This window comes from Saccopteryx bilineata, chromosome 10 (assembly GCF_036850765.1).
Source record: "Saccopteryx bilineata isolate mSacBil1 chromosome 10, mSacBil1_pri_phased_curated, whole genome shotgun sequence".
Taxonomy (NCBI): Eukaryota; Metazoa; Chordata; class Mammalia; order Chiroptera; family Emballonuridae; genus Saccopteryx; species Saccopteryx bilineata.
This window is the reverse complement of record NC_089499.1, coordinates 75,551,080-75,578,143: the sequence shown is the minus strand read 5'-3', so window position 1 is coordinate 75,578,143 and position 27,064 is coordinate 75,551,080. Positions and strand designations below refer to the sequence as shown.

At 41.5% G+C, this 27,064-nt stretch overlaps 1 protein-coding gene and 1 non-coding gene across 5 annotated transcripts in view; both read left to right on the top strand.

Moving 5' to 3' along the window:
- Positions 1 to 27,064, top strand: part of SYNPR (synaptoporin) — a 374,269-nt gene that overhangs the window by 297,623 nt on the left and 49,582 nt on the right. For all 4 annotated transcript variants that reach the window (XM_066244520.1, XM_066244524.1, XM_066244523.1 and 1 more), the window contains one exon: positions 13,735 to 13,933. In XM_066244520.1, the coding sequence (XP_066100617.1) occupies positions 13,735 to 13,933 (199 nt within the window). The remainder of the gene's footprint in view (positions 1 to 13,734; positions 13,934 to 27,064) is intronic.
- Positions 26,058 to 26,270, top strand: LOC136314775 (small nucleolar RNA U3). The gene has a single exon (XR_010727366.1). It is a non-coding gene; the product is annotated as a small nucleolar RNA U3 (small nucleolar RNA).

The following is a 27,064-nucleotide window of genomic DNA, read 5'->3' as shown; positions in this document are numbered from 1 at the left end:
GGAGACCCGGGTTCGATTCCCGGCCAGGGCACATAGGAGAAGTGCCCATTTGCTTCTCCACCCCCTCCCCCTCCTTCCTCTCTGTCTCTCTCTTCCCCTCCCACAGCCAAGGCTCCATTGGAGCAGGGATGGCCCGGGCACTGGGGATGGCTCCTTGGCCTCTGCCCCAGGCGTTAGAGTGGCTCTGGTCACGGCGGAGCGACCCCCCCCCCTGAGGGGCAGAGCATCGCCCCCTGGTGGGCAGAGCGTCGCCCCTGGTGGGCGCACCGGGTGGATCCCGGTCGGGCGCATGTGGGAGTCTGTCTGACTGTCTCTCCCCGTTTCCAGAAAAAACAAAACAAAACAAAAAAAATTGTTGAATATAAAATTACTTGCAAGGCTTATTTGTAGCTTATGTTCACATGGTTTGTACTTTGATTTTTAATTATCAAGAGAGGAAGCTGAATTTAGTTTCTGTTCTTTTGGGAATCTAGAGGGAAAAAAATCATGGAGGCATGTTTTGTTTTATTCGAATCTTTCCAAAGATTAAGTACCATTTTCCTTTCTAAGATTTTTTTTTTATTCTTCTATGAATAGGTTTGTGTCATTAGCCTCCCTAAAAAAATGCAAAGTCTTCCCAATCAAATCCTTGGTAGGCATTGTATAAAACTGTCTTTTGTTGAGAATTGGTTCAAACTGGGATGATTTATTTGGAGACAGTTCAGGAGGCTGGCTTGCACAGGAAGGAGTTGTTTGAACTGAACATATGGACTGTGCCTGAGACCTCCAACATGTATGTAGACTAGAACGGGTGAGGACAGCAGCCATCTCATTCCTTGAAGGGCAAAGTCTCATTCTCAATGCTAGCTTCACCTCTACTGGAAAGAGGAAGATGACTCTGGTTCCATAAGCCCCAAATCGTTCCCCTCTCCAGGGGCAGTGTGGGTGACCTGGGACCGCTAGGGTAATGCCCACCAAAACTAAACATTCGGGAAAGCCATTTCCTTCAAGGTGATTTTCCAAATAACCATTTTGTTGAAAGAAAAGTTTTCTCTCCTAAAATATTTCTAATATATTAACTGTACTGGGCCAAAATCTGTACAACACCCCCAATACCTCCAACACCCCAACACACACTCTCCCACACACACATGCACACATCTACCTTCTTACTGGCCTTCAAAATTGAAGAGCAACTTTAACCTTAGAAATGGTGGCAAAACTGCTATACTATTATTCTCCTTGGCAGTTTCAGATTAATTGATCTTTTGGCAAGTTGAGTTTTTAGTCAATTAATTTTTACCAAGCTAGTCCCTCCTGTATCAACCATTCTGAAAATGTGCACTGCTCCTCCCCTCTGGCTTCTGTGTGCAGTAAGAATAGCTAAGGACACATCCAGTCTGCGGGAGAAGCATAAGCAGGCATAGGGGAGGCCAACGGAGGGGAACTCCACTGTGCAACTCTAGACACACGAGCTGTGTTAGACTAGAATGAGTGAGAGTGGGAAGCCATCTCATTCTCTTATAAGCCTATGTCCAACTTCTGTCTGCCCATCTGTAGAATAACAATAATAGTAATTATACCTCTCAGGCTCTGGTGAACAGTAAAGGAAATATGGCATGTAGAGCACAAAGTCAGGGATCAATACCTACTAGCTATTATTGTTGTTATCATCATTGTTAATGACATTATTGAAATTATTACTAAATATTACTAATGACAATATTGAAATTATTATGGCAATCTTTTTTCTACTTTAAAAAAAACAGTTCCTCAAATTCCACACTGTCTCCCCTTTAGGCGTGGAGCCCTCCTCCCCTTCCTTCTCCAACTTTCTTCACCCCCCAGACCTCATTTAAGCATCCCACGCACAGGAAGCCTTCTTTGGCCCCCTGGACTAGCTTAGGGCCGCTGTATATCTTGGACTTAACCCTCATTGCTATTTGCTGAAAGAAGTTGTTCAGTTGTCTGCCTTTTATGAAAGCGAAGGTTCTGAGAGCAGAGACCACCTCCACGTCTCTTCCTCTGCTCTCCATAAGCCTTAGGACAGTGCTTGGCGAGCAGGAGATGGCTGGATGCCTGAAGAAGTGAGGTCCAGGCTGGTGGGGGCTGTCCTGAAGCCTGGCCCTGGCCCTCGGCCAAAGCCAGCCCGGAGAGGCACAGGATGACTTGGAGACATGGGTCTCTGAGAAGCACCTGCTTGGGAAGCTGCTGGGCAGGTGGGTGGGTGGGGCTCTTTGTCGAACTTCTCCAGCATGCCCAGAGGGAATGGCTTCCATTACTGCCTCCCTGTCCCTTTGGCCCCTCCAGCTTCCAGGCATGGCCTCTCTGGGCTACCAGAGAGTTTCTTCATCACAGGAATTACAGAGCATTGGAAGATCCCCTGCTCTAGGAGCAGAAGGCTTGATTTGTGATTCCTGTACTATATGGCTTTGATCAAGTGCCTTTATCTCTCTCAGTCTGGTTTCCTCTGACAGAACAGGTGTGGCATCTCTTTATTCAATTCTATGAGGTAAGAGCAGGCTCAGCTTCCAGACAAATATCTAGGAATTCACTGAGATATAGCCATTCACTATCCTTTTTTTCATTACTCCTTCCCTTCTTTCTTTTTTCATTCAACAAATATGTATTGGGTATTTTCTATGATCCAGATTTGATCTGGTGCTCAGTAATAGTGTTGTAAAATACCCAATCCACAATTCCGTGGGTTTTCGTAGAGGCACATAGTCCAAATACGTTTTTGAAAAGTTTTATTAGAGGAGGAAATTTATTAAATATGCCAGCCGCACATAGCATATATGGGGTCAGTTCCAAATCGTGTGTGTCTCATTAATATTCTAGGGGTTGGTTAAATACCGTTAATTATACATGAGTGGGGAAATAACCTGACATCATGGTGTGAGCCTATACTTTTTGTTTTCTCCTATACAGGTTTGGGGAAAGGATCAAGGGAGGGGAATGGGACACAATTCATTAGCAAGTTTATAACATTTGTCTATAGCAGAGGTAGTCAACCTTTTTATACCTACCACCCACTTTTGTATCTCTGTTAGAAGTAAAATTTTCTAACCGCCCACCAGTTCCACAGTAATGGTGATTTATAAAGTAGGAAAGTAACTTTACTTTATAAAATTTATAAAGCAGAGTTACAGCAAGTTAAAGTATATAATAATAATTACTTACCAAGTACTTTATGTTAGATTTTCACTAAGTTTGGCAGAATAAATCTTTATCAAACAACTTACTATAGTTAAATTTATCTTTTTATTTATACTTTGGTTGCTCAGTGTAAAGCCAGTAGCCAGGGCCACCATCACAGCCGCCTCCTGGCCAATGCAGGTTCGCATTGGATTCAGACAGTCGGTAAAGAAACAACGGAGCCAAAAACTGATGGGCCATCATCTTTAATCCTAGCTTGCACCTGGCGGGCAAGTAAAAACACACACTGGGCTCCAAAACCCACTCACATTCAGTGCTCAAAAAGCTACTGACTTATCCAAGTTTCCTAGAATCAAAGGTTTCTAGCTCACCAGACTTATTCACCTCTGGTTCCCCATCTCCTTCCCTTTCCCTGCACAAACTCTGCACAAACTGGCTTCTCACTCAGCAATCTGCCATCTTGGCTGCTTCTCCAGGCCTCCTCCACATGGCCTTTCTCTGCCCCTGCTCTCTGCTCTCTCCTCTAATATTAATCTCAGGAACCAAGAGCACAAGCTCCTGTTCTGCCCCCATTTTATAGTGTAGAAATCCAAACCTTTAATCCAATATACAAAATAGGGAAGTCTCTAATACAAAGTTACTTATCTGGGGCATGATGGGATTGCACCACCCCACATCAAAAAGGGTGGGAAAGGCTTAGTCCTAAAACCAAGCCCCAGGCTACAAGGATCCTGCCTGCCCACAGCCCACCCCCAACACAAATTAATATCACCTGGGCAACGGCCTCCATGTGGGCAGCGCCATCTTTAACAAAGTGAGCATAATATATTTTATCTGCCCAACACTCAGCTACTGCCCACCATGACAGCTGGAATGCCCACTAGTGGGCGGTAGGGACCAGGTTGACTACCACTGGTCTATAGGATTCATAAAAGAACACTTCTACATTAAAACTTACAAGGCAACATAATGGTAAAAATGTCACTTTACATACTAAAAGACATTCCTATAATTTTCTAGTGTTCATTTGCTATTCCTTTGCCTAGAGATACATACATTAACTATATGCTTTCAGGAGGGGAGAAGTAGTTTCCATGGGGACAAATGCCTATAAATGGTCCATTAGTATAAGAAAAGGTTTAATTTAATCTTTTCTCTTTCTACACCTGGCTAGCTATTCACCCATTTCCCCACAGGTATGGGGGAAGGTCAGAGAATCCAAGTCTCCTTTCTCTTTCTGCATTTACAACACAATGTCATCGGCCATCTTGGTTTTATGCTAATCATACAAGTACAGAGATCATTTACAAAATCTCTCTGTATGCCTAGCCCAAACTAACAAAATGTCCTTTAAGCTTCCTAAAATATTAATATTAATTCTGTAGCCTTTTGTACCTTACAACAATACAAAGGTAGACAAAATATACAGTATCCCTGCCTTCCTCCTACTCAGTGGGCAAAGCATAGGTTCACGAATAAACAGAGTAACTTCAGACAGGCAATAAGAATAATAAATCAAATAAATTAAAGCATAAATGACTAGGTCTGGGACATGCCTTTTAGATTAGTTGGTCAAGGGAGGCCTCTCAGAAGTGGTCACATTTGAACTGAGACCCAATGAAAAGCTGAAGCTGACCATGGGGGCAGGGGAAAGTTGTGTTCTGGGAAGAGGAAGCATCAAGTGAGTATGATAACAATAAACACTGGGGCAAGATCCAGGTGGTGTCAGTCCATGTGGACCATGGCCAGGCGTTTAATTACGGATAGCCCTGAGTGCTGAGGGAAACACTGGGAGGAAATTGTAGGCAAGGGAGTGACATGCTCTGATTTAGGTTTGTAAGAGATTTTTGGTTGTTGTGTGGAAAATGAATTCTTACATTTAAGTTCCAAATACAACTTGAAGATCATGGGATTAATCTCCTAGTTGCAGAAAATCATTGGAAACAAAGGTGACATTATATTTGCTGACAATAAAGGCCATTTTTTCCATCCTGAGCTAATAAATATGTTGAAGAAACTACTCCTGGTTAGCTAAAATGTACAATGTTTTCTTTTGTCTTAGATACCTTTTTACAAAAAGAATTTGTGTATTTATTATGATATTAATAACTAAAAAGTTTAAAAATTTATAATTTCGTAGCCACTTGACAAGGTAACAGGTTTTAGTGGTACAGAGGAGATTGCATTTTGTTCTATGGGTATAGCAATTATTGCTTCTTTCATTATAATCGCATATATTGAAATTCAGAGAAATTGAATTTCCTACCAGCAAAAGTTCTGTTAGGTGTACTATACTAAATATTCAACAAGGCCAGTTATTATGTGAAGAATGCATTGACAGCATGCTGCAACAGAAAACGACCAGATAACTGCTTATAGGGTGGCTTTTTGACAGAGCAATATAGTAATAAAATATGCCATGTTTCCAGGTCTTTGAAAACTACTTTTTGAAAGCTGGAGTCTTCTCTCATTTCTTACTGGCTATCTCCCAGGCCTGTTCTCAGTCCCCATCTTGTCCCCATCTTCCATATTTTTCAGTCAAATAGAATCTAACCTGAGGCTCTGTGAAGTCAAATTCTCCCCAGAGTTTGACTATAGTATAAAAATATGTCTTATGAGGTGTGGGTGGCATACGGGAAAGCCTAGTTCTAACCAATGTGTGTCGTTAGAACCACTTTGAAATCACCCATGAGCCAGAGGGTCAATGAAGCAAATGGGCACAGTCTCCATACTGTCATCACACATCAATTGTCCTATTGAAAATGCCTGAAAGTGGCACGTGAACCAACTGCCAGAGAGTCATCAGAAAAGCCAGTCGTGGTGTAAGAAGTCAGTGAAAGTGTGATGGGTAAGCAAATAAATAAATAAATAAATGATGGACTTCAGAAGTTAATTGATAGGCTAGGAAAGGAGGATCTCAGACTTGAGCCACTGGAAGGACTTGCTGATGGGAATGCTGAATCTCATATCATGCTTGTGCAGTATGAGATATTGGTGATAGAAGGGGACTTGCTCTGAAACGCTGAATGGGGAGCACTTCCTTCCAAAGATGATGTTTGCATACTTCTGTATAGAAATCTTCAAATGAATCTCACTTTGTGATTTATGAGCTCTGGGAGGAGAATAGTGTATGGGGCAGTCACCTTCTAACCAATGAGAGCATAACATTCCACAAAGTAATGGGGATTTCTTGGAAATTCTGGAACTTCCACCAAGTAGGCTAGCTCCGCATGGTGGACCCTGACCAACAGCTTGATATTCCTAGATATTTTCTTTATGGTTTCAAGTATTTAATGTAATTACTCTAAGATATGTGCTCCTCTGAAAGTTTTCTATACCTTTACCTTTGATGAGACTTTTAGCTCAATTTTCAGAGTTTACTTTTAGTCTCAATATTTGCTGCTGTTTTGCTATATTATAACCTAAAACCCTTTAGTCAAAAAATCCTAATATGTGAAAAATATGTGCACAAAGAGGAACAAGATTGTGACAATGATATTGTTATGATAAATTAATATTTAAAGAGGGGGAAATTTTTTTATATGAGAGCTTTGGGGTCTATCTCTGTCAAAGCTCTTCCTTCAACAAGTCACTTAACTGCTCTGCTCCTCACTTTCCTTGTTCTTAAGATAAAGGTAATACTAACAATGCCTTGATCAAGTTTAAAAATCTAAGTGAGATAATATGTAAAAACATGTAGCACGCTGTCTGGCCTCTGATGTGCCCAGGAACCATCCGGTGGTGACTGGGATTCGGTAACAGAAGTGGAATCACTATTATTATTCTAAATAGTATCACCAAATGTCCTGCTTCCGGTATAGTAAGAAAGCCGGAGGAAATGATAGACAGAAGGGGCTTATCCTTTTCAGTCTTCCGGATAACTTTTATTTCTATTTCTCACAATCCATTGCCTTTCAGATTTGCTTCTCTGATGACTGGCACATGGGGTCAGTAAATCCCTCTTGAATGAATGGAGTACTTGAGCACCACGCAGTTTGGTGGTCTGAAAAACTAAGAAATGGAATTTGGATCATAAGTAAAAATCTTACAGCTGAGTATTAGAAAGCTTGGGTTCTAAGTTTGCTTCTTCTCTGTGCCAGCTGGGTGACTGGTGCTGATTCTATCAACATGACTGAGCTCCAACTTCCTCATCTATAAAATGGGAAGGTTGCTGGAGAGAAAAAGAAAATGCACTGTCTGAAGGTGTTTATAAACTCCCAGGATTTTGTAGTGATTTGTGTATGTTGTGAATCATATAGGCTGAGCAAATAGGAGTGGGAGTATGAATGTGTAAATGCACACATACACACATTTATTATACAGAACACCTACAGCTAGCAAAAGAAAAGATGATCTAAAACCAGACAAACACCAATATTTCATATTAGGAAGAGAGAAAGAAAAATGGAGCAAGAGGATTAAAGTCACTATTGGTGGTAGGAAGGATTAAACAGGGGCTGTAGAAAGTAATCAAGTAAAGAGAAACATGCTCAGCACCACAGTCTGCCCTCTGCTCTTCCCTTGGCCACTTCAACTCTGGCTGTTAGGGTTCAGAGACAGCAAGTTGCTCCCTACCCTCTGGGTGGTCTCCACATTTGTTCCTGGTCAGGATTACCCCCTGAGACATGTCCTTACTGTTTTGCACTTAGCCTCCCCCAGACGTGGCAGCTTTAGTCCTGATTTCTTTCACATCTGGAGAACGATATTGTCAGTAATTTCAAAAGTCTTATTACCAGATGCCTCATGGTACGGTGCTACCCAAAGAGGATCTGTGCTTTTCTTTACCCAAGAATCTCACTTGCTATAAAGAACCACAGACATTCCAATGATCACAATAGCAGTACATGCAGCAGTCAAGTTCATTTGCCCTCTGCTTCCTTCTGAGACATATGTTACAGTAACCCAGGACAAAATTTGGAAACCAGGAAGTTTTTAATGACTTCCTATTGGTTGGTCTACAGGGATTCAACTCTGTCACTCCTGGGTACCTGTTGGGCAGATAAAATGTATTATGCTCACTTTGTTAAAGATGGAGACCGTCGCCCAGGTGATATTAATGTGTGTTGAGAATCCTTGTAGCCTGGGGCTTGGTTTTGGGATTAAGCCTTTCCCACCCTTTTTGATGTGGGGTGGTATAATCCAATCATGCCTCAGAGAAGTGACTTTGTATTAGAGACTTCCCTATTGTGAAGCTACAATATAAAATGGGGACGGAGTGGGAGCTTGCACTCTTGGTTCCTGGGATGATTAGAGGAGAGAGCAGAGCAGAGAGCAGAAGGAGGCCATGTGGAGGAGGCCAGGAGAAGCAGCCAAGATGGCGGAGTGCTGAGTAAGATGCCAGTTTGTGTAGAGTTTGTATCTGGGATAAGGAAGGAGATGGGGAACAGAGGTGAATAAGTCTGGTGAGCTAGAAACCTTTGATTCTAGGAAACTCGGATAAGTCAGTAGCTTTGTGAGCACTGAATGTGACTGGGTTTTGGAGACCAGTGTGTATTTTTACTTGCCTGCCGGGTGCAAGCTAGAATTAAAGAAAATGGCCTATCAGTTTTTGGCTCTGTTGTTTCTTTACCGACTGTCCGAATCCAATGCGAACCTGCAAGAGCCAGGCTGCTGTGATAGTGGCCCTGGCTGCTGGCTTTACAGTACCCTATAAAATGCCCAGTGTGCATCCTTCAAGGTGGAAGTGGAATGAACGTTGGTTTAGAATCCTTGTCAGTATAAACAGCCAGTCTACTCTTAGATTAGATGGCATAGGAAATCTGGCTTGCTCGTGTTTATACACACATTCAGCTGGAAATCTAAGGATGCTGTAACTTTTGAAACTAAGGCAGAAATGTGCAGTGGTTCCTAGTGTAGGCTCCTCCTAAACCTGCTTGCATTTGAGACTCATCTCTGTCCTCCACTAGTCACTTGACCTCAGTAAGTTCACTACTCACTCTAAGCCTCAGTTTCCTTATCTGTGTAATGGTGATAGTAATAACATCTACCTAAAAACAGTTGTGTGAGCATTAAGTGAGAAACAGTCAGTAAAGAACCTAGCACAATGCCTGGAGGTTGAAAAATAAGGGCCATTGTCCTCATAAATATTTTTATTAATAAAACAACATGTTTGTGGCAGCATTGTTCACAATAGCGAAGATCTGGAAACAACCCAAGTGTCCGTCAGAGGACGAGTGGATTAAAAAGCTTTGGTACATATATACTATGGAGTACTACTCAGCCATAAGAAATGATGACATCGGATCCTTTACAATAACATGGATGGACCTTGATAACATTATACGGAGTGAAATAAGTAAATTGGGAAAAAAACTAAGAACTACTTGAATCCATACATAGAAGGGACATAAAAATGAGACTCAGAGACATGAACAAGAATATGATGGCAACAGGGGTGGGGGGTGGGGGGTGGGCAGAGGGGGGATGGGGGGAAGAAGGAGAGAGGGGTTGGGGGAGGGGAGGGGCACAAAGAAAACCAGATAGAAGGTGACAGAAGACAATTTAACTTTGGGGGGGGTTATACAGCACAATCAAATGTCAAAATAATCTAGAGATGTTTTCTCTCAACATATGTACCTTGATTTATCAATGTCACTGCATTAAATTTAATAAATAAATTTAAATAAATAAATAAATAAATAAAACACGAAGTTACTTAATAGCCGTACAAACAGAACTAAGAACTGTGAGGCATTAAGCAGTTCCTTTAGTTTAAATGAAGTAGCAGTGAAGTGTTTAAAGGGCTTGTGTTTAAGCACTAGTAAAAAGTTTAAAAAAACCCTATAACATGGAGGCTTTTCATTGATGGATGTAATGCAATAAAACCCAACGACATTCAATTACTCCTTGATTGAGTCAGGCCAACCAAGAAGGAAATTATGGATTTGAAATCAACAAATTAGATTTGGCCTCTTTCATGGGCTCAGCAATTGCTCCCTGACTAGTTCCTCACAAGATTAGAGGTGGCCCTGTTGGCTTCCAGCTTCCATCAACTAGCATGCTCTATCTGTACAGAACAGTTTTTTACTTGTTTAGGTTCTAAATGCATGATATTTGCTTCCAAAGTTATTACAGCTGCTAAACATATGCTGGCTATAAAATCTCTCCCTTTAAAATAAGACATATGTGTTTATCCATATATATATATTTAACTGTTGCTTAAAGGCACCTTTCTGTTATATATACATGTTTAGTAATATATACCTTTATACAACATTCAAAATATACAGTGATATGGATTATTACACTCAGACTATTTTGAGCCGACATGCCCTTTCTTTATAAATGATCTCTTCTTCCTTTCACACGATAGGCACTAACTTAGAACTTCACTCTTATTTCCCTTCTTTCTACTGATTTCACCCCAGTGTCGCTTGTGGGTCAAATACCAAACCTAGATTGTTGGTATTAACAAGCCCAGCAGATTTGTTAATGATTTTTTCTTTTTTCCTGTAGAGGCACAATAAACATGTACTGTAAATTAACAGTTAGTTAGCAACAGGGAAAATGTTGATATTCAGCAGATTGCATAGGAAAAACCCAATTATTTTATTCTCCTGCTCCATGCTGCCCCACCACACACACAACTGCCGAGCTGGTCTGCAGTGTTAGCTGAGGGAGCTGGAGGCATGTGTGATGCTTACGTGTTCTAGCACCTGGAAAGTGGCTGCATATGCAGCAAAATGGTTGTGGCAGATGACACTGCTCTGCCTATTTTTGTTTCACATGTTATTTATTATAAATAAATCTTTCCAGTGTTTGTCTTAAGATAAAGATTGAAATCTACAAGCTGGCCCACAGGACGACACAGCAGGGACTTCTGGCTACTTCTCCATCTCATCCTGTACCTCCCCCTTCCCTGGATATTCCAGTCTTACAGCCCCTAGTTCATCACCTCCCTTGTGCTCTGCAACTGGCCTGTGCAGGATCGTGGCACATACCATTTCCTACCTATTTTTTAACAGCTTTACTGAGATGTAATTCACATGCCATACAATTCCTTCATTTAAATTGTACAATTTGGTGGCTTTAAGTATATTTGTGGAGTTGTGCATCTGTCACCACAATCAATTCTAGGACATTTTCATCACCCCAAAGAAAATCCTCTACACTTCGCCATCATCCCCAATCCTCCCACTCTCCCCAATCCTCAGCACTAAACTACACTTATCTCCATAAATTTGCCTCTTCTGGACACTTCCTATGCATAAAATCACACAAAGGGTCCTTTGTGTCTGGCTTCTTTCACTTAGCTTAACAATAACAATTTCAATTGATAACCTTTTAGAATACAGCCACCCTAGTGGGTGTGAAGTCACATTTCAATGTGCTTTCCACCCCCAATGTCTGGATAATTTATACTCAGTCTTCAAGCTGAAGCTTAATAACTTACATAGAGAAATTTGTCTTGACTGTCCCACACCCAGCTACCCAAGGGCTCCTCTCAGAAAACCTTTCTTTTCCTTCTAAACTGGAATTTCAACACAGGCAGGACCCGCCCCATCTCATCTTTGTTTTCCATTCTATCCCCAGCATCTAGCCACTGGGTGAACTACAGACCTGCTTGTTAAAAATTTGTTAAATGGATGAGAAAAAGGTGTACGTTATCTGAAAATCACTTATATCAGAATAACTGGCATGATTACTTTTTCAATCAATTTCATTTTTCAACCTTCCCACAGACCAAATTGTTGAGAAATATTTTAATATCTTTGGCAAGGGCAGAATTCTACAGTAAAGCCATGGTGAATGCTTCTATTTTCCTGATGTTTACTGAAGGTGCACACCTTTCTGTCTGCTAAGAATCAGGAGGACAGAATCAAGTGGACTGTGTAAATGGTCTCTCTTGAGTCAAGTGGTAAATAAAAGAGTAGGTTTCTGAGATGTAAGGAACTTGCGGAGTTGGACTCTTCTGCTTTGGCTGTTAACTAGGCTACACCCCTAGAGAGTGCAATTCAGTGGATCTGAGACAAATCCCTGGAATATATATTTTTAACAAGGTCCCTACTACACTTGATGCTAGTGGTCTGGGGGCTTCACTTTGAAAAAAGCATTCATCTTAGTTAATATTCTCAGTATTTAAGAGAAACAGGTTAATGCAGAAGTTAAAAAATCAAGCTCTGGAGTCTGACACAAATGTTAATCTCTGGCCAGATTTACTAGCCATGTGATTTAGGACAAATTACTTAATCTTTCTAAGCCTATTTCTTTATCTGTGAAGGGGAAGGGGCAATAAACTACCTGCATTATACAGTTGCTATGGAAATTAAATAAAAGTAAATAATACATATAAAACAATAACTGACACGTGAAAGGCTCCAATGTTATTTGCTATTGTTATTAATATTTTATCATTATATTATTTCTAAACTGTAAGACAATGTGCACAATAAATCTTTTTTAAAGGGCTCAAATTTTGCGTAGTAAGAAAAATACTTCCTAAGCATAAGCTCAGAATTTTAAACATTCATCAATGACTTTACCATCATTGTTACTTTTGTAGATAATTTTTTCCAAGTGCTACTTACTGTACGAATATTGTTAAATCTTATTTATGCCTATTTCTGAGTGTCCCCTAAACCTCAAGGAATGATTAGGTCACTTCTACAGAAGCAGAATTCAGGGTCCTGTATTAAATTACAGTTTGCCACCTTGTTCATTTGTGAGCTAATGTACCGATTAGAACATATCTTCATTAGGTGTCATTTATTGACCAGGAAGTATTGCCCCCCACAGAATAAATCTTACTTTTTTCTATTACCTGCTGCATTGAGCCTGGATGCTGTCTTGATAGAACTTATTATGTGAAATAGAAGTTCTAAAAGTTCAGTCAAATTAGGATCTATCCGTTATCTTACAGGACCAACAATGTTCATTTACTTTTCCAAGTCTTAATTAGTGAGTGGCCAATAATGGTCAGGACTTTGGATATACAGAAAAGAAGAACATTAAGATCTCCATGATCATGGAGACGGCAATGGAGACAGAAAAAAATGAGTAATTAAGTATGTTACCAAGATAGTGTGGCAGATAGATGATGAGTGCTATACATTAAATAGGGTGAGGTGATAGAAATGTTCAAAAGAAAGGAGCTATTTGAAATTAATAGGCCAGAAAAGGCTATCCCAGGAGAAGGCATTTGAGCTCACACCTGAGCAAGGCAGCCATAGGAAATATTAGGGCACAGAAAGATTTAGAAAAAGGGAACAGTCAGGCCAAAGACCCTAAGCCAGGACCGTGATGTAAAACCTGGTGGGTCACGTTTAGGAATCAGGTTTTGAGTCCAAGATAAGATGAGAAAGCCCTGCAGAATTTAATCAGGAGGATGTCATAGTCTAATTTATCATCATTTCAGGTGTCCCACTCCTTCCCTCCTCCCCTCTCTCTAGTGACAGCTATTGTGAAGCTCAAAGGTAAGTGTTTAACCTCAGTATTTACTTCCATATTTGCTGTTATAATATCGGTCATATTGTTAACGAACTTGTCTCATAGGCATGCCACTAAAGTCCCGAGTCACTCTGCAGTGGAGCATGTGGGCGTGGCTTCCAGTTGAGTCCCCATAGCATTCACAGCGTCTCCTTAACTCTGGCCCTTCAGGTTGCACCAGGTGACGTTTGAGGTGCCCACCTGCGAGGGAAAGGAGCGGGAGAAGCTGGCCCTGATCGGCGACTCCTCCTCTTCAGCAGAATTCTTTGTTACCGTCGCTGTCTTTGCCTTCCTCTACTCCTTGGCCGCCACTGTCGTTTACATTTTCTTCCAGAACAAGTATCGGGAAAACAACCGGGGTCCGCTCATTGTAAGTTTGCTTTCTGCAATAACTTTTTTTCTGTCTCTTCTAATTTCTTTTTCCAATGCTTGAAGGGCTGTGGAGTTACTTGAGCCTTCAGGAAAGCTATTTCAAGTGATATCACATTCTTTTTCACCCAAATCTCTTAGATTTAAAACTAAAACAAGATGTCAGTCATTCTTTTGTGCTCTCGTGTTGGAAAAGTATTACAGGACTTGCTGAAAGTTCCTCTGAAATAAATGATTGGGAATCTTGTGAGAGCAAGAAAAGAATAGTGAGGCTTGCTGCAGATTTATTTGTAATTCCAGCATTATGAAGGTAGCAAACCACTTTTCTCATTGGTTATTTAGACAGTGTGATATCTGCTTATTTGAATTGCATATTCCCTTAATATATGACAGGTGCATAGAGCAGTTTAGTTTGAAAATGGAGTTCTCCATTGTGAATCTCTCTCACTATTTTTCTCTCTCTCTCTTTCTCTCCCTACCACCAAACCTTTTCTATTTGCATTTTTCTAATACAACAGTGCCAGAACTCATATGGGCAAAACCAATGTAGGAACACCACAACTGTCAGAGGCGTACATGGATAATTTTAAGGAAATAAAATATAAATTTCTCAAACTTCACATATACATTTGTCTAAAATTTATTTTACTGAGAATACCCTACATTAAAAAATATTTTTCTGTCTTCTTTTTTAATGACCTATTCCCATTTTATGAAAGAAAAGCATCTTTCTTTTTTTATCCCAAATATTACTATGCAGTACATGGCTAGGGTACAAAACCTTTGAGATACTAAAAAAAAAAGGACCATTTGAAATATCAGGTTGGTGTTGACAAAAGTGAGTGATTCTAATGCCTGGGTAATGTACTGTTTTCCATATAAGGAGAATTTCAATTTTCTCCTTTCAATAAAAATGACAGTCCCAATCTACTCTTCAACTGATAGATCTTTAAAAATAATTTTTGGTGATCTAAGGCATATAACTCAGATGTAATTCAAAGAAATCAATGACATTGCTATAACAATATTTCATTCATTCTCATCTCCTCATTTATGTGAGCAAGCATTCTCAACACATTTATAAAATGAAAAATGAGAATAGACTGGAGTGGTGAACACACAATGCAAAATACAAATGATGTAGTATAGAATTGTACACCTGAAACCTGTATAATTTCATTAACCAATGTCACCCCAATAAATTCAATAAAATATTTTTTAAAAATAAAAATGCAAATAGAATTTATAACAAATCATGTCCCATTCTAGACATAGATAATGTTCATCCCCAGGCCCTGGCTCAGTGAACAGAGTGTTGGATCAGCATATGGATGTCTTGGGTTCAATTCCCAGTCAGGGCACACAGAAGAAGCAACTATCTGCTTCTCCTCCCTTATTCTCCCCATTCTCTCCCTCTTCCCCACCTGCAGCCAGTGTCTCCATTGTTTAAAGCAAGTGTTGGCCAGGCACTGAGAATAGCTGGATTGATTCGAGCATCAGCCTTAGATAGGGGTTGCCAGGTGGATCCTGGTTGGGGCACATGTGGGAGTCTGTCTCACTATCTCCACTTAAAATAATAATAATAATAATAATAATAATAATAATAATAAATATTTATCCCCACAAAATATAAACTAATTGAAGTAAAGTTAGCCCTATATATTTCAAATAATAAATATTTAACTTTTTAAATTTAAAATTATTTATTAATGTTTATAATGCATTTATGTTGTTTTGGACAAGAGGACACTCATAATATTTACAATGATCAGCCACCCCAAAACAAAATTTTGATACTTAACCAAAAAAATGACAGTCCCAATCTACTCTTCAACTGATAGATCTGATAAATTTATAAACATTTTTTTTGTTTTGTTTTTTTTAAGATTTTATTTATTCATTTTAGGGGAGAGAGAGAAAGAGAGAAAGTGGTAGAGAGAGAGAGAGAGAGAGAGAAGAGAGGAGCAGGAAGCATCAACTCCCATATGTGCCTTGACCAGGCAAGCCCAGGGTTTCGAACCAGTAACCTCAGCATTCCAGGTCGACGCTTTAACCACTGTGCCACCACAGGTCAGGCTATAAACATATTTTTGTTATAAAAAATATAACAAGGTGACTGATAAAATACCTTCCCATATAAAAAATATTATATTAAGCTAAAACTGTGTGAGGGAAGGATAATGGAAATACAAATTCAAAGAGAACACAAAGAACATGTAAAATTTCCAACTGTTCAAAAGGAACTTGTTCGTTAATTTTTTCATAGATGATAGAGAATACCAAGTAATTATTACATTAGATTCATTTTTAAATGAATGCAATGAGTATATTTTAAAATATCAATACTTATAATGTGCCAGAAATTATATTTTTGCAACTATCTCAAGTTATAATGAAAACAAAACTAGATGTCAACTTTTTTCAAATAGGAACACAGTTTTTAAAATTTCTTTTAGGGAGTATGTGAATTAAATTTTACAGATCTCTATCTTAATGTATGTATTATAGAGACCTGAACCTTAAAAGAAACACATTTTGAAGGGTAACTGGGAGAAATCTCAGTTTGTAAACTTTGGGTTTCAGTTGGAAGGGACCAGAATCAGATTTGTAGTGTTTTAACATGTTATCCTGGCAAAGAAAGAACAGTGTAGCAGAACTTAACCCTTTGGACATGAGTTCTTCTTTTTAATTTTCAAATTGCATCCAATAAATAGTCTAAAAGGTTTTTAAATACCTTCAACAGGGTCATATATCTTTGGCTCATCCCTCCCATATTGTGCAGATGGACACACAAACACATTGATGTATATGTAGATGTATATATAGATACAAATTTATAGAGAGAGATACCATAAAGCCACCATACTTGCATCCATTTCTGGAGATTTGTAGTCACTCTCACAGAATTCTGAAGTCTTCCAGAGTTACAAAGTTGACTCAGCCTAACCTGTGATGGTGCAGTGAATAAAGCATTGACCTGGAACGCTGAGGTCCCCAGTTTGAAACCCGAGTCTTGCCTGATCAAGGCACATACAGGAAGCAGCTATGAGTTGATGCTTCCTGCTTCTCCCTTTACTTTTTCTTTCTCTCTTTCTTTCCCCAAATCAATAAATAAAATCTTTAAAAAAAAAGTTACAAAAAAGAAGTCAACTCAGCTAATTTTCCCAGAAAGTGGGAAAAGATCCATTTTGTTATGTAAAACTACATTCTATAGCCTGACCTGTGGTGGCATAGTGGATAAAGCATCGACCTGGAAACACTGAGGTTGCTGGTTCAAACCCTAGGCTTGCCTGGTCAAGGCACATATGGGAGTTGATGCTTCCTGCTCCTCCCCCCTTCTTTCTCTCTCTTCTCTAAAAATAAATAAATAAAAAATATTAAAAAAAAACTACATTCTACGAAGGAATCATACAAAAGAATCTTGCAAAGTTCATTTACTTCATCTCCGTGTAGTCCTCTCATTAAGCAGGTTATAATGAAATCCTGAATTGTGTACTACATTGAGCAGGTTTTGTTTATTATCACATTGTAGAAGAAGGGGAAGGTGAGGGAGGTAATTCTAGTTATAAAAAAGGACAGGCTGGCCCTGGCCAGTTGGCTCAGTAGTAGAGTGTCGACCTGGCACGTGGAAATCCCGGGTTCAATTCCCAGCCAGGGCACACAAGAGAAGCACCCATCTGCTTCTCCCCCCCCCCTTTCCTTTCTCTCTTTCTTCCCCTCCTGCAGCCAAGGCTCCATTGGAGCAAAGTTGGCCCGGGCGCTGAAGACAGCTCCATGGCCTCCACTTCAGGCGCTAGAATGTCTCTGCAGTGGAGCAATGCCCCAGATAGGCCAAGTATTGCCCCCTTGTGGGCATGGCAGGTGGATCCTGTTCAGGTACATGTGGGAGTCTGACTGCCTCCCCCACTTCTAACTACAGAAAAATACAAAAATAAATAAATAAATAAAATTTTAAAAAAGGACAGGCTGTTTGATGAAACTTACTTAGCAGATAGAAGTAAATTTCAAAATGACCCTGAGTCCTGAGTGTTATCAAGGTAAAATGAATATGGAGAGTCAGAATGATGCCTGATCAATTGTAATCCCACTCTGGTGAGACCATGATTGGGAGAGGAAGGCTGGGCTATTATTTCCACTTTTAATTATGAGTTAGCAGGTTAAGGCAAATCCAGAGTGTAAGCAAGATTTCAAGAAGGTGGTTCAAACTTAAAAAAACTCTTAAAAACTAGAAAAGTGTTGATTCATATGTTAACAATACGAACCAATCCTATTTCTTCAGAAAGATGGCTACTGATCACTACATGAGCATCTCTGTTCTTGTTACCATCTATTGTTTTTTGTTGTTTTTGCTTTGTTTTTAACAAAAAACCTATCATTTGGGATTCTCCAAATCAAACAAACTTAGTTTGAAACAACAAAGTTACCATGTGATGTGGACATTAACTCATGCAGTTAAAAGAAGTCAAGTTCAGTATCCTTTAAGCTAAAATTTAATATCTCACCTGGCTCTGTAATCCTCTAGAACAGCAGTTCTCAACCTGTGGGTCGCGAACCCGGTGGGGTCGCCTAAAGCCATCGGAAAATACATAATGCATATCAAGTATTTACATTCTGAATCATAACTGTAGCAAAATTACAGTTATGAAGTAGCCACCAAAATTATTTTTTGGTTTGGGGTCACCGCAACATGAGGAAGTGTATTGCGGGGTCACGGCATTAGAAAGGTTGAGAACCACTGCTCTAGGACATGACATTATAGATCATACACAAATAAGATAATGTGTAAGTAAGTGATGAGGATGGTCATGGTGCTGCTAGAACAATAATAATATCAATCGGTACTGATTGAGTTTCTGCTATGTGTTGAGCTATTTAATACTTAAAATTGTAGCTTATACGTATTATTACTCACATTTACAGATTAGGAGGAGCTCGAAAGGTTACCCAAGTCTCCCAGGTCACATCCATCACTAATAGTCAGAGGGTAAAGAGTTAGAACTCAGGTCCCTCTAAACCCAGGGCCCAAATTTATAACCAACATGCAAGTGGGTCCAAAATCCTGATAAGCAATGTGCTATGAAGTTAGCAAGTTAGAGGTAGGTGAGACAAGCTGGTTTCTATACCTGGGCAGCTCCTGGACTCTGTAACTCTGGATATAGAGAAATCAAGCCCTGTACCCCTCAGACTTTCCTTCACATCTGACAGTCATAGAGGGGTTTTTACTTGCCTTCAAAATCCATGTGGTGTTAGGGACGATACGAGGATAACTAGCACTTCTCGCTTGTGCTACCCCTCATCTCTGTGGCATAGGGAATAAGTCCATGATAGAAAAACTTAAAAATTGCCCAGGACAGTTGTGTATTATAAGTCAGAAATTATGAACACTTTATCCTGTGTATTTGCCAGCAGTTGTGAGCAATTGCAGATATGACTATTTTTTAAAATATCTTTTTTCTATTGAATATACTTGACAAGATTGCATGCCCTGAAGTAAAAACCTGAATGTTATTAGAAGTCACTTAATGTTAATGATGCCGATTAACACACTGAGAATATCAGGCCAAATGAATCAGCCAGCCACTGTACGTGACTGCGTGGGTGCCTTCTTATACAGGTACTACATGTCCGCTCTCAGGGAGCAAAAAGGCCGTATTTATGGTGCATGGTTGTGGAACTGAAATGTTGCATCTGGTTACATAATTTTGTCATGTTCCTTGCTTAGAGTACAGTTTCAAAGTCAATCTCCTGCCTAGATTACTTGTGAAAAGATGTTCTAAGCCGTTTGCAGATCTCATGACAAATAGTGCCACTGCGAGGCTTTACTTTTTTCATATCAATGTAAAGCAGATTTTAAAAACTGTCTTACAGGGCTGACAGAATGCTCCAAGAATGAGTATTTAATAAACAATATCCCACATTTTGGTGAATACTTGTCATGACAGGTTTGGTTTAAAGTAACTACTCTAAGAGTTCAAGAGAATCAATAATTACCTTGCGGTACTGTGGAAAAGGAGAGAGCTGTGTTCTTCAAACTCTGCCTTTCCCATCAAGAAGAGCAGGCTGAGCAAAGGCACTTTACGGACCCGGAAGTATTTGTCCATGCAGACATGGTGTGTGGTGACACGTTTGCTTCATGCCTTTCAAATATTTTCATGTTTCCCGCCGAGCCTGAAAACCATCCTGAGAGAGCAGGAGAGCACTTAGAAACAGCCCCACTCTGCAGGCTCCACTCCATCCCCTTTACTGAGCCCAGAGCATGGAAAACGAGGCCCTGGGAGATGAGACGGCTCGCCTGGGGTCAGAGAAGAAGTGGAGGCAGGGTGCAAGCTCAGACTCTCAGGCTAATGATCTCAAGGGCAGTGGCTAAGCTCTGAGCCCTGATTTTAATTTCCCTGTAAGACCTACTCTGTAACAGTTGGAAGCATGTCACTGCATCTGTAGAATGAAGTTAATAATAATATGCACATCACAGGGCTTCGGAAAACAAAGGAGTTATTGCCGCAAAGCAGTTTGCACAGGGAAAGGCACAGGAAGTGACAAATTAACGGACTCTAGTGGTAATACTATTGTCATTAATTTTAATTATCCTCCTGCCCCTTACTAGGTAGTGTCTTAGCCCCTAGGGAAAACTGCAGCCAGCCTCCTCTAACTGCAGCTTTCCCAGCTCTGCTTGCCTCTAGTCCCCCAGCCCAGGCACCCTCTTCCCAGCCCCCCCGGAGAGAGCTCCGCACTGCACGACTGCTGGGGTCCCAGTTGTTAGGTTGAGCACACGACTGCTGGGGTCCCAGTTGTTAGGTTGAGCACACGACTGCTGGGATCTCAGTTGTTAGGTTGAGCACACGACTGCTGGGGTCTCAGTTGTTAGGTTGAGCACACAACTGCTGGGGTCCCAGTTGTTAGGTTGAGCACACGACTGCTGGGGTCCCAGTTGTTGGGTTGAGCACACGACTGCTGGGGTCCCAGTTGTTGGGTTGAGCACACGACTGCTGGGGTCCCAGTTGTTAGGTTGAGCACACGACTGCTAGGGTCCCAGTTGTTAGGTTGAGCACACGACTGCTGGGGTCCCAGTTGTTAGGTTGAGCACACGACTGCTGGGGTCCCAGTTGTTAGGTTGAGCACACGACTGCTGGGGTCCCAGTTGTTAGGTTGAGCACACGACTGCTGGGGTCTCAGTTGTTAGGTTGAGCACACGACTGCTGGGGTCCCAGTTGTTAGGTTGAGCACACGACTGCTGGGGTCCCAGTTGTTAGGTTGAGCACACGACTGCTGGGGTCCCAGTTGTTAGGTTGAGCACACGACTGCTGGGGTCCCAGTTGTTAGGTTGAGCACACGACTGCTGGGGTCCCAGTTGTTAGGTTGAGCACACGACTGCTGGGGTCCCAGTTGTTAGGTTGAGCACACGACTGCTGGGGTCCCAGTTGTTAGGTTGAGCACACGACTGCTGGGATCTCAGTTGTTAGGTTGAGCACACGACTGCTGGGGTCCCAGTTGTTAGGTTGAGCACACGACTGCTGGGGTCTCAGTTGTTAGGTTGAGCACACGACTGCTGGGGTCTCAGTTGTTAGGTTGAGCACACGACTGCTGGGGTCCCAGTTGTTAGGTTGAGCACACGACTGCTGGGGTCCCAGTTGTTAGGTTGAGCACACGACTGCTGGGGTCCCAGTTGTTAGGTTGAGCACACGACTGCTGGGGTCCCAGTTGTTAGGTTGAGCACACGACTGCTGGGGTCCCAGTTGTTAGGTTGAGCACACGACTGCTGGGGTCTCAGTTGTTAGGTTGAGCACACGACTGCTGGGGTCCCAGTTGTTAGGTTGAGCACACGACTGCTGGGGTCTCAGTTGTTAGGTTGAGCACACGACTGCTGGGGTCCCAGTTGTTAGGTTGAGCACACGACTGCTGGGATCTCAGTTGTTAGGTTGAGCACACGACTGCTGGGGTCCCAGTTGTTAGGTTGAGCACACGACTGCTGGGGTCCCAGTTGTTAGGTTGAGCACACGACTGCTGGGGTCCCAGTTGTTAGGTTGAGCACACGACTGCTGGGGTCCCAGTTGTTAGGTTGAGCACACGACTGCTGGGGTCCCAGTTGTTAGGTTGAGCACACGACTGCTGGGGTCCCAGTTGTTAGGTTGAGCACACGACTGCTGGGATCTCAGTTGTTAGGTTGAGCATCCAATGAAACTTTCTGTTCCTGGAGCTCCACTCCACTCGATCACTGGAAGATGGATTTTTAACTCCCCAAAACAAAGTAAGGTTCCTCGCTCTCAAGTCCAGGCTAAGCGTGTCAGTAAGGAAGAAAAAGAGGAGGCTGCACGGAGATAGATGTGCAAAATCAAATGCTAATTTCTATCCAGTGCATCTTCGCTTGGCTGTAATCAGAGGTGGAAATCAGATTTTGCGGTCTCTGAGCTTTTCATAAATTTCTGATGAAGCTCGCCCTTTTCTCTCCTTTTCCCTCTTCCTCTCAACTCTTCCCCTCCTCTCTCTGCTCTTTCCTCCTCTTTCTTCTCTCTCTCCCTCTCTCTGTCTCTGTCCCATTATGTCAATTTTACTTCACATCTAAGTGTATTTTATTTTAATAGGTAATAAGTATTTTTCCACTAGCCATGCAATGTATAGATAATGGTAAATTAAAATTATGGGTGCTGCAAAGGACCTGCTAGCAGTATGTAGACGGGCTTCAGTAACCTAGAGGGGGAGCATGCACTGCTGGAGTGGGGGTGCTTCTTCCCCAGGCCCCAGAGAGGGCCGGATACTGGAGACAGTTCCAGAGCGCAGAGGACTGCCCGGAGGGTGAGCGGAAGCCACTGGGTTTGGAGTTCTGCCCAGGTACAGTGTAACTGACACTAAAAATAAGAACATAATTTGAAGACCTCAAAGTATATATCTTGTTATTCATAGGCACGCCTGTCAGAATCTGATACTCCAACATGTGATGTGGCATGACGTGATGTGGCATGATGTGATGTGGCGTGTGTGTGTGTGTGTGTGTGTGAGTTTCCACGTCCTCACTCTTTAAAACAAGAACTGCTGACATTACAAAAGGCTATGGACTAAACATTAACTGAATTCTTAATCTAAAGTACTATACACTTTGCATCAACAAATATATTTTTTCCAGAATTGACACCACTAATGAAGGCAAATAAATTAATTCATTTAAAGTGTTCCCAGTACACCATCTACATGTTTTATCAGATTTTACATCCTCAGCCCTTTCCAGCTTCTTTATGATTAGCAGATTCTTAATTACAATTTAAATGAGGGTTAATTCCCACTCCATTTAGCATCATGTTTCTCCAAGTAACTAACGAGTTAAACAGAGATGTGCCGCGGGGCAACCGCATTAATGAAGTGGTGAGTGACCAGTGAGCTTCGCGTGCGTCCTCAGGAGCCAGCGCTCTTCTGGTCCTGAGTGGGAGCCAGGGCTCAGGGGCTTAAGCCCATGGCCCATCCGTTCTGTTGACATTTTATTCCAGGGAAATTCATCATTCAGTTAGAAAAATCCAGACCTACTGGAAACTTGGAAAAGCCCCAAGTGTGTCTTTCCTGTGTGCTTCTCTTTTCATTTAAAGCACTGGAAGTGCCTATTTTATGGCTCAGCACACCCAGGAGAAGCTGCGCGCCCTTTCCAGCACAGACCAGTGTCTCTCAACTGGTGGTGGTGACACATGGCAGGCAATGTCTGGGACATCTGAGATGGTCACTACTGGACAGACGTTGCTGGTATCTAGTGGGTAGAGGCAGGGGTGTGGCTAAGCCTTCCACAGAGACCAGGAGCACCCACCATGACAAAGAATTATCCAGCCCCAAATGCCAACAGTACTGAGAATGAGAAACCCTGCTTTACAGCAACACACAGAGGTTACTGAGTATCTACTGTATGCAGGTACTTTTACATGTCTTCTCTTTGAATCCTTAAGCTAACCTCTTGAATTTGGTATTTTAACTTCCATTCTTGAGACAAAGAAATTAAGGATGACCTTTAAGAGACTTGCCTCAGGTTACCTGCCCCACAGTCACTCAGGTCTATCTAGCCACACCTCAGAAATTGTTTCACTTTTTTTTCTGAATTCTTCTCCCACAGGGTTAACTCTGTACCCCTTTCTGTGTTCATTTTTCTTGGTCTATTAACCTCACATCTGAGTCTTGGCTACCCATCCCATGTTCTCCGCACACACATACACTTGAAACCTCTCCATTTCACAGCCTTTGTTCCAAAGCTCTGCCTTCTGACCTAGCTGACATTCTGAGAGAGAAATGGGGCCAACCCCAATTTTGTAATCACTTATAGATGTTAACCTTGAGAGAACTCTTGTATTTTCCCAGAAGACATTGAGAACTTCTATACTCCTCCTGACTCCAACTTCAATAATAAAATTTGAGCCAATATTAATATTTCCAAGCAATTCAAGGAACTAATTTAAACTCAAGGCTACAAGTCACTTCAGCCAGACTCCTAAAATGGTGTCAAGTTGGGAAGGAAGTGTGCAAAGATATTTCCTTATTCAATTAATAGCTGTCTATAATTTTTTAAAATTTGTCTTACATTGTTTTATATAGTACCTTCAGACATTATTGGTTTTTAGTTTTTGGTTTCCAATCAAACAAGTTTTGGGGTGCTTCCTTTCTGACACAAGACAAAGCTTTTCCTTGAATTCAAGTGTGGCAATTATGACAGCTTAGGCCCCATGGTCTCAGGCCTGTGCTGGGCACCAAGGACATAGCAAGGTAAGACTTGGGTCCTGGCCTCATGACACCTCTTTTATTCTTATATTCTTGAAGGCAAAATCTGCCATGGAGAGACAATAGGGACCAGTGGTTAAGAGTTCAGGTTCTATGGCTGGATCCAAATCTGACGACCTCCATATATCATCTGTGTGACCTTGAGCAGGCTATAGTAATTCTCTGCACTTCCATTTTTGGGGGGTGGGAGGTTTCCTGTGAAATAGAGAGAACAATGTTTACTAGCTTATGAAGTTCTTGGTCAGATTAAATGAGTTATTGCACCTAAAGCAGTTAGAACAATGCCAGGTAAGCAGCAAGTGCCCATTAATTTGAGCTATTATTTTCATCACCCTAATATTATTATCTACCTTGGTGTCCATACTGTACTTTTTATGAAGCTGGTATTTATTCATCTCAATGAACTGACTGGCTGAAAAAAGTGGGTAAGTACAAACTGACCTGACTTTCTCATCTTGAGAAATGCTTCAGAAGGCTTCTCATTGCACAGTTAACATCACTCTTTCTTATTTTTATTCTTTGAGACTCCAAATTCAGCATAAACTGCTGTCATTACTCACAAATGCAGTCAGCCCCACAATGTCCTCTCAGATTGTCCCCATCACTCAGTTCCCTCCGTTCAGCTCCCCCGTCTCCATCCTGGCACTCAGATCTCAAACTTCAGGGAAGGAGGGGACTGAACACAGCTTCATTAAATTAACCAGGCTCCAGAGAAAGAAACTTGAGTCCCTTACCAACTGGCAAATCTGAAAATAGCAGGAAAGTGTGAAGAGAACAATTGTGTAACAGGAAGAAACTGGAAAATATGATTGTTTGGAGGCATCCAACTGAGAAACTGGTCCAGGCACTCACTCTCCTCCTATCAGTGTTTGAAAGTGGTAGGATATTTCCCACTCTGCCCCCCTCCCACGAGGGCAAAAATACCCTTGCTATTTGCTAAGTCCATGTCCTTGATTCCAGAGCTAGCCGACACGCACACAGGCTGCTGTAGATTTGCTGGGGCCCTCTGCAGTTTAAGGATGTCTTGCTCTAAGACCTATGGAAAGAGCAACTTTCCAATAATTGGGACAAAGTCCAGAGCATGGGTTTTTCACAGCTCTCTTAGCCCTTCCTTTCAACTGGGCATTTTTGTTTACAACTGCTTATCAGCAGGGCCCAAATTAAAGCTCCAGGTAACATGGAGGAAGTGATGCTAATAAAACTGGATCCCTTAAGAAAGAAATGGTTTTTGGAAATATCTGAGTGCTTGGCCAAGATGTGATCTCACCTTCTCTCATCCACCTTCCTTTGAGACCTGCAGCTCTGTGTCTACCTCCACGCTGTTCTGAAATGTCTAAGAAACATCTGATCGATTCATATACCATCTCAAGAAATAAACAGCTAAGACTATACTTTTGGGGATCGTTTCTATAGTTCATTACTAGAGAAGTTTCTCTAATCGTGTAGAGCACCCAAACCATGAGGAGGAGTTGCAGTGTTCCCTCCTGAGTGTGAAGCCAGCTTTCGGTGTTGCTTGTGCAACTGCCTTTTGCCACTGATGATCGTTCTTCCCTTCCTTTGGGAGAGTAAGAGGGAGAGGACACAGTCTGAGTGGTATGAGGAAAAAAAAAAAAGAAATAAACAGCTAAGCCTGAATTGCCCTGGGTTTTATTTGAGACCTTATGGTCCACTGCCAAATTGACTAGCCACACCTATGGGCAGAAAAGTATGCAGATATTAACAACCTAGAAAGTAAAAGACTAAAAGGAATACTACAGTGGGAAAGAAAGTTGGGAAAATAGCAGTGGAGGCTAGGGGACAGAGGGCTGAAAGGCCATTGTTTCAGCTGCTCTTACTCTTCAGTACTTCCACAGGCCAGACATGAAATAAGATAGAAGTCATTTTATTTAATTCTCCAAAAACCTTTGAGGCAGGTATTCCTGTGCCCATTTGACAGATGTTGAATCAGGTTTACAGAGATCAAGTAACTTGTCCAGTGATGCACAGTGAGTGAGCATCCAGAGACGGCTCCTCCCACTCTGCTGTGCTGCCCCATCTTTACTGGAAGGAGGAAAATGAAAATCCAAGAATGTCACGCTGGAGCTGAGAGTCAAGTCAATAGACAAGGCAAAGACCTAACAGGCTATAAAAGTGCAAAAGAAGTGTGTTTATTATTGCTGGTAATAGAGACATCATGTAGGAGTCAACAAGAAGGAGTCTATGTTACTGGATTGTGTTGTGTGATCAAAGAAAGTTTATGGAATTCATCAGACTTGACAAATACTAGAAACCAGCTGGATGGAAAGGAGAGCTTTTTGACTGGTGGAATGTCTTAAGCAAGAATGAGGGGTGTGGGAAAAACACCTGCTGGCTTCCTTCTCTGGAATAGCCAGCCCTCTCCCTCTCATCT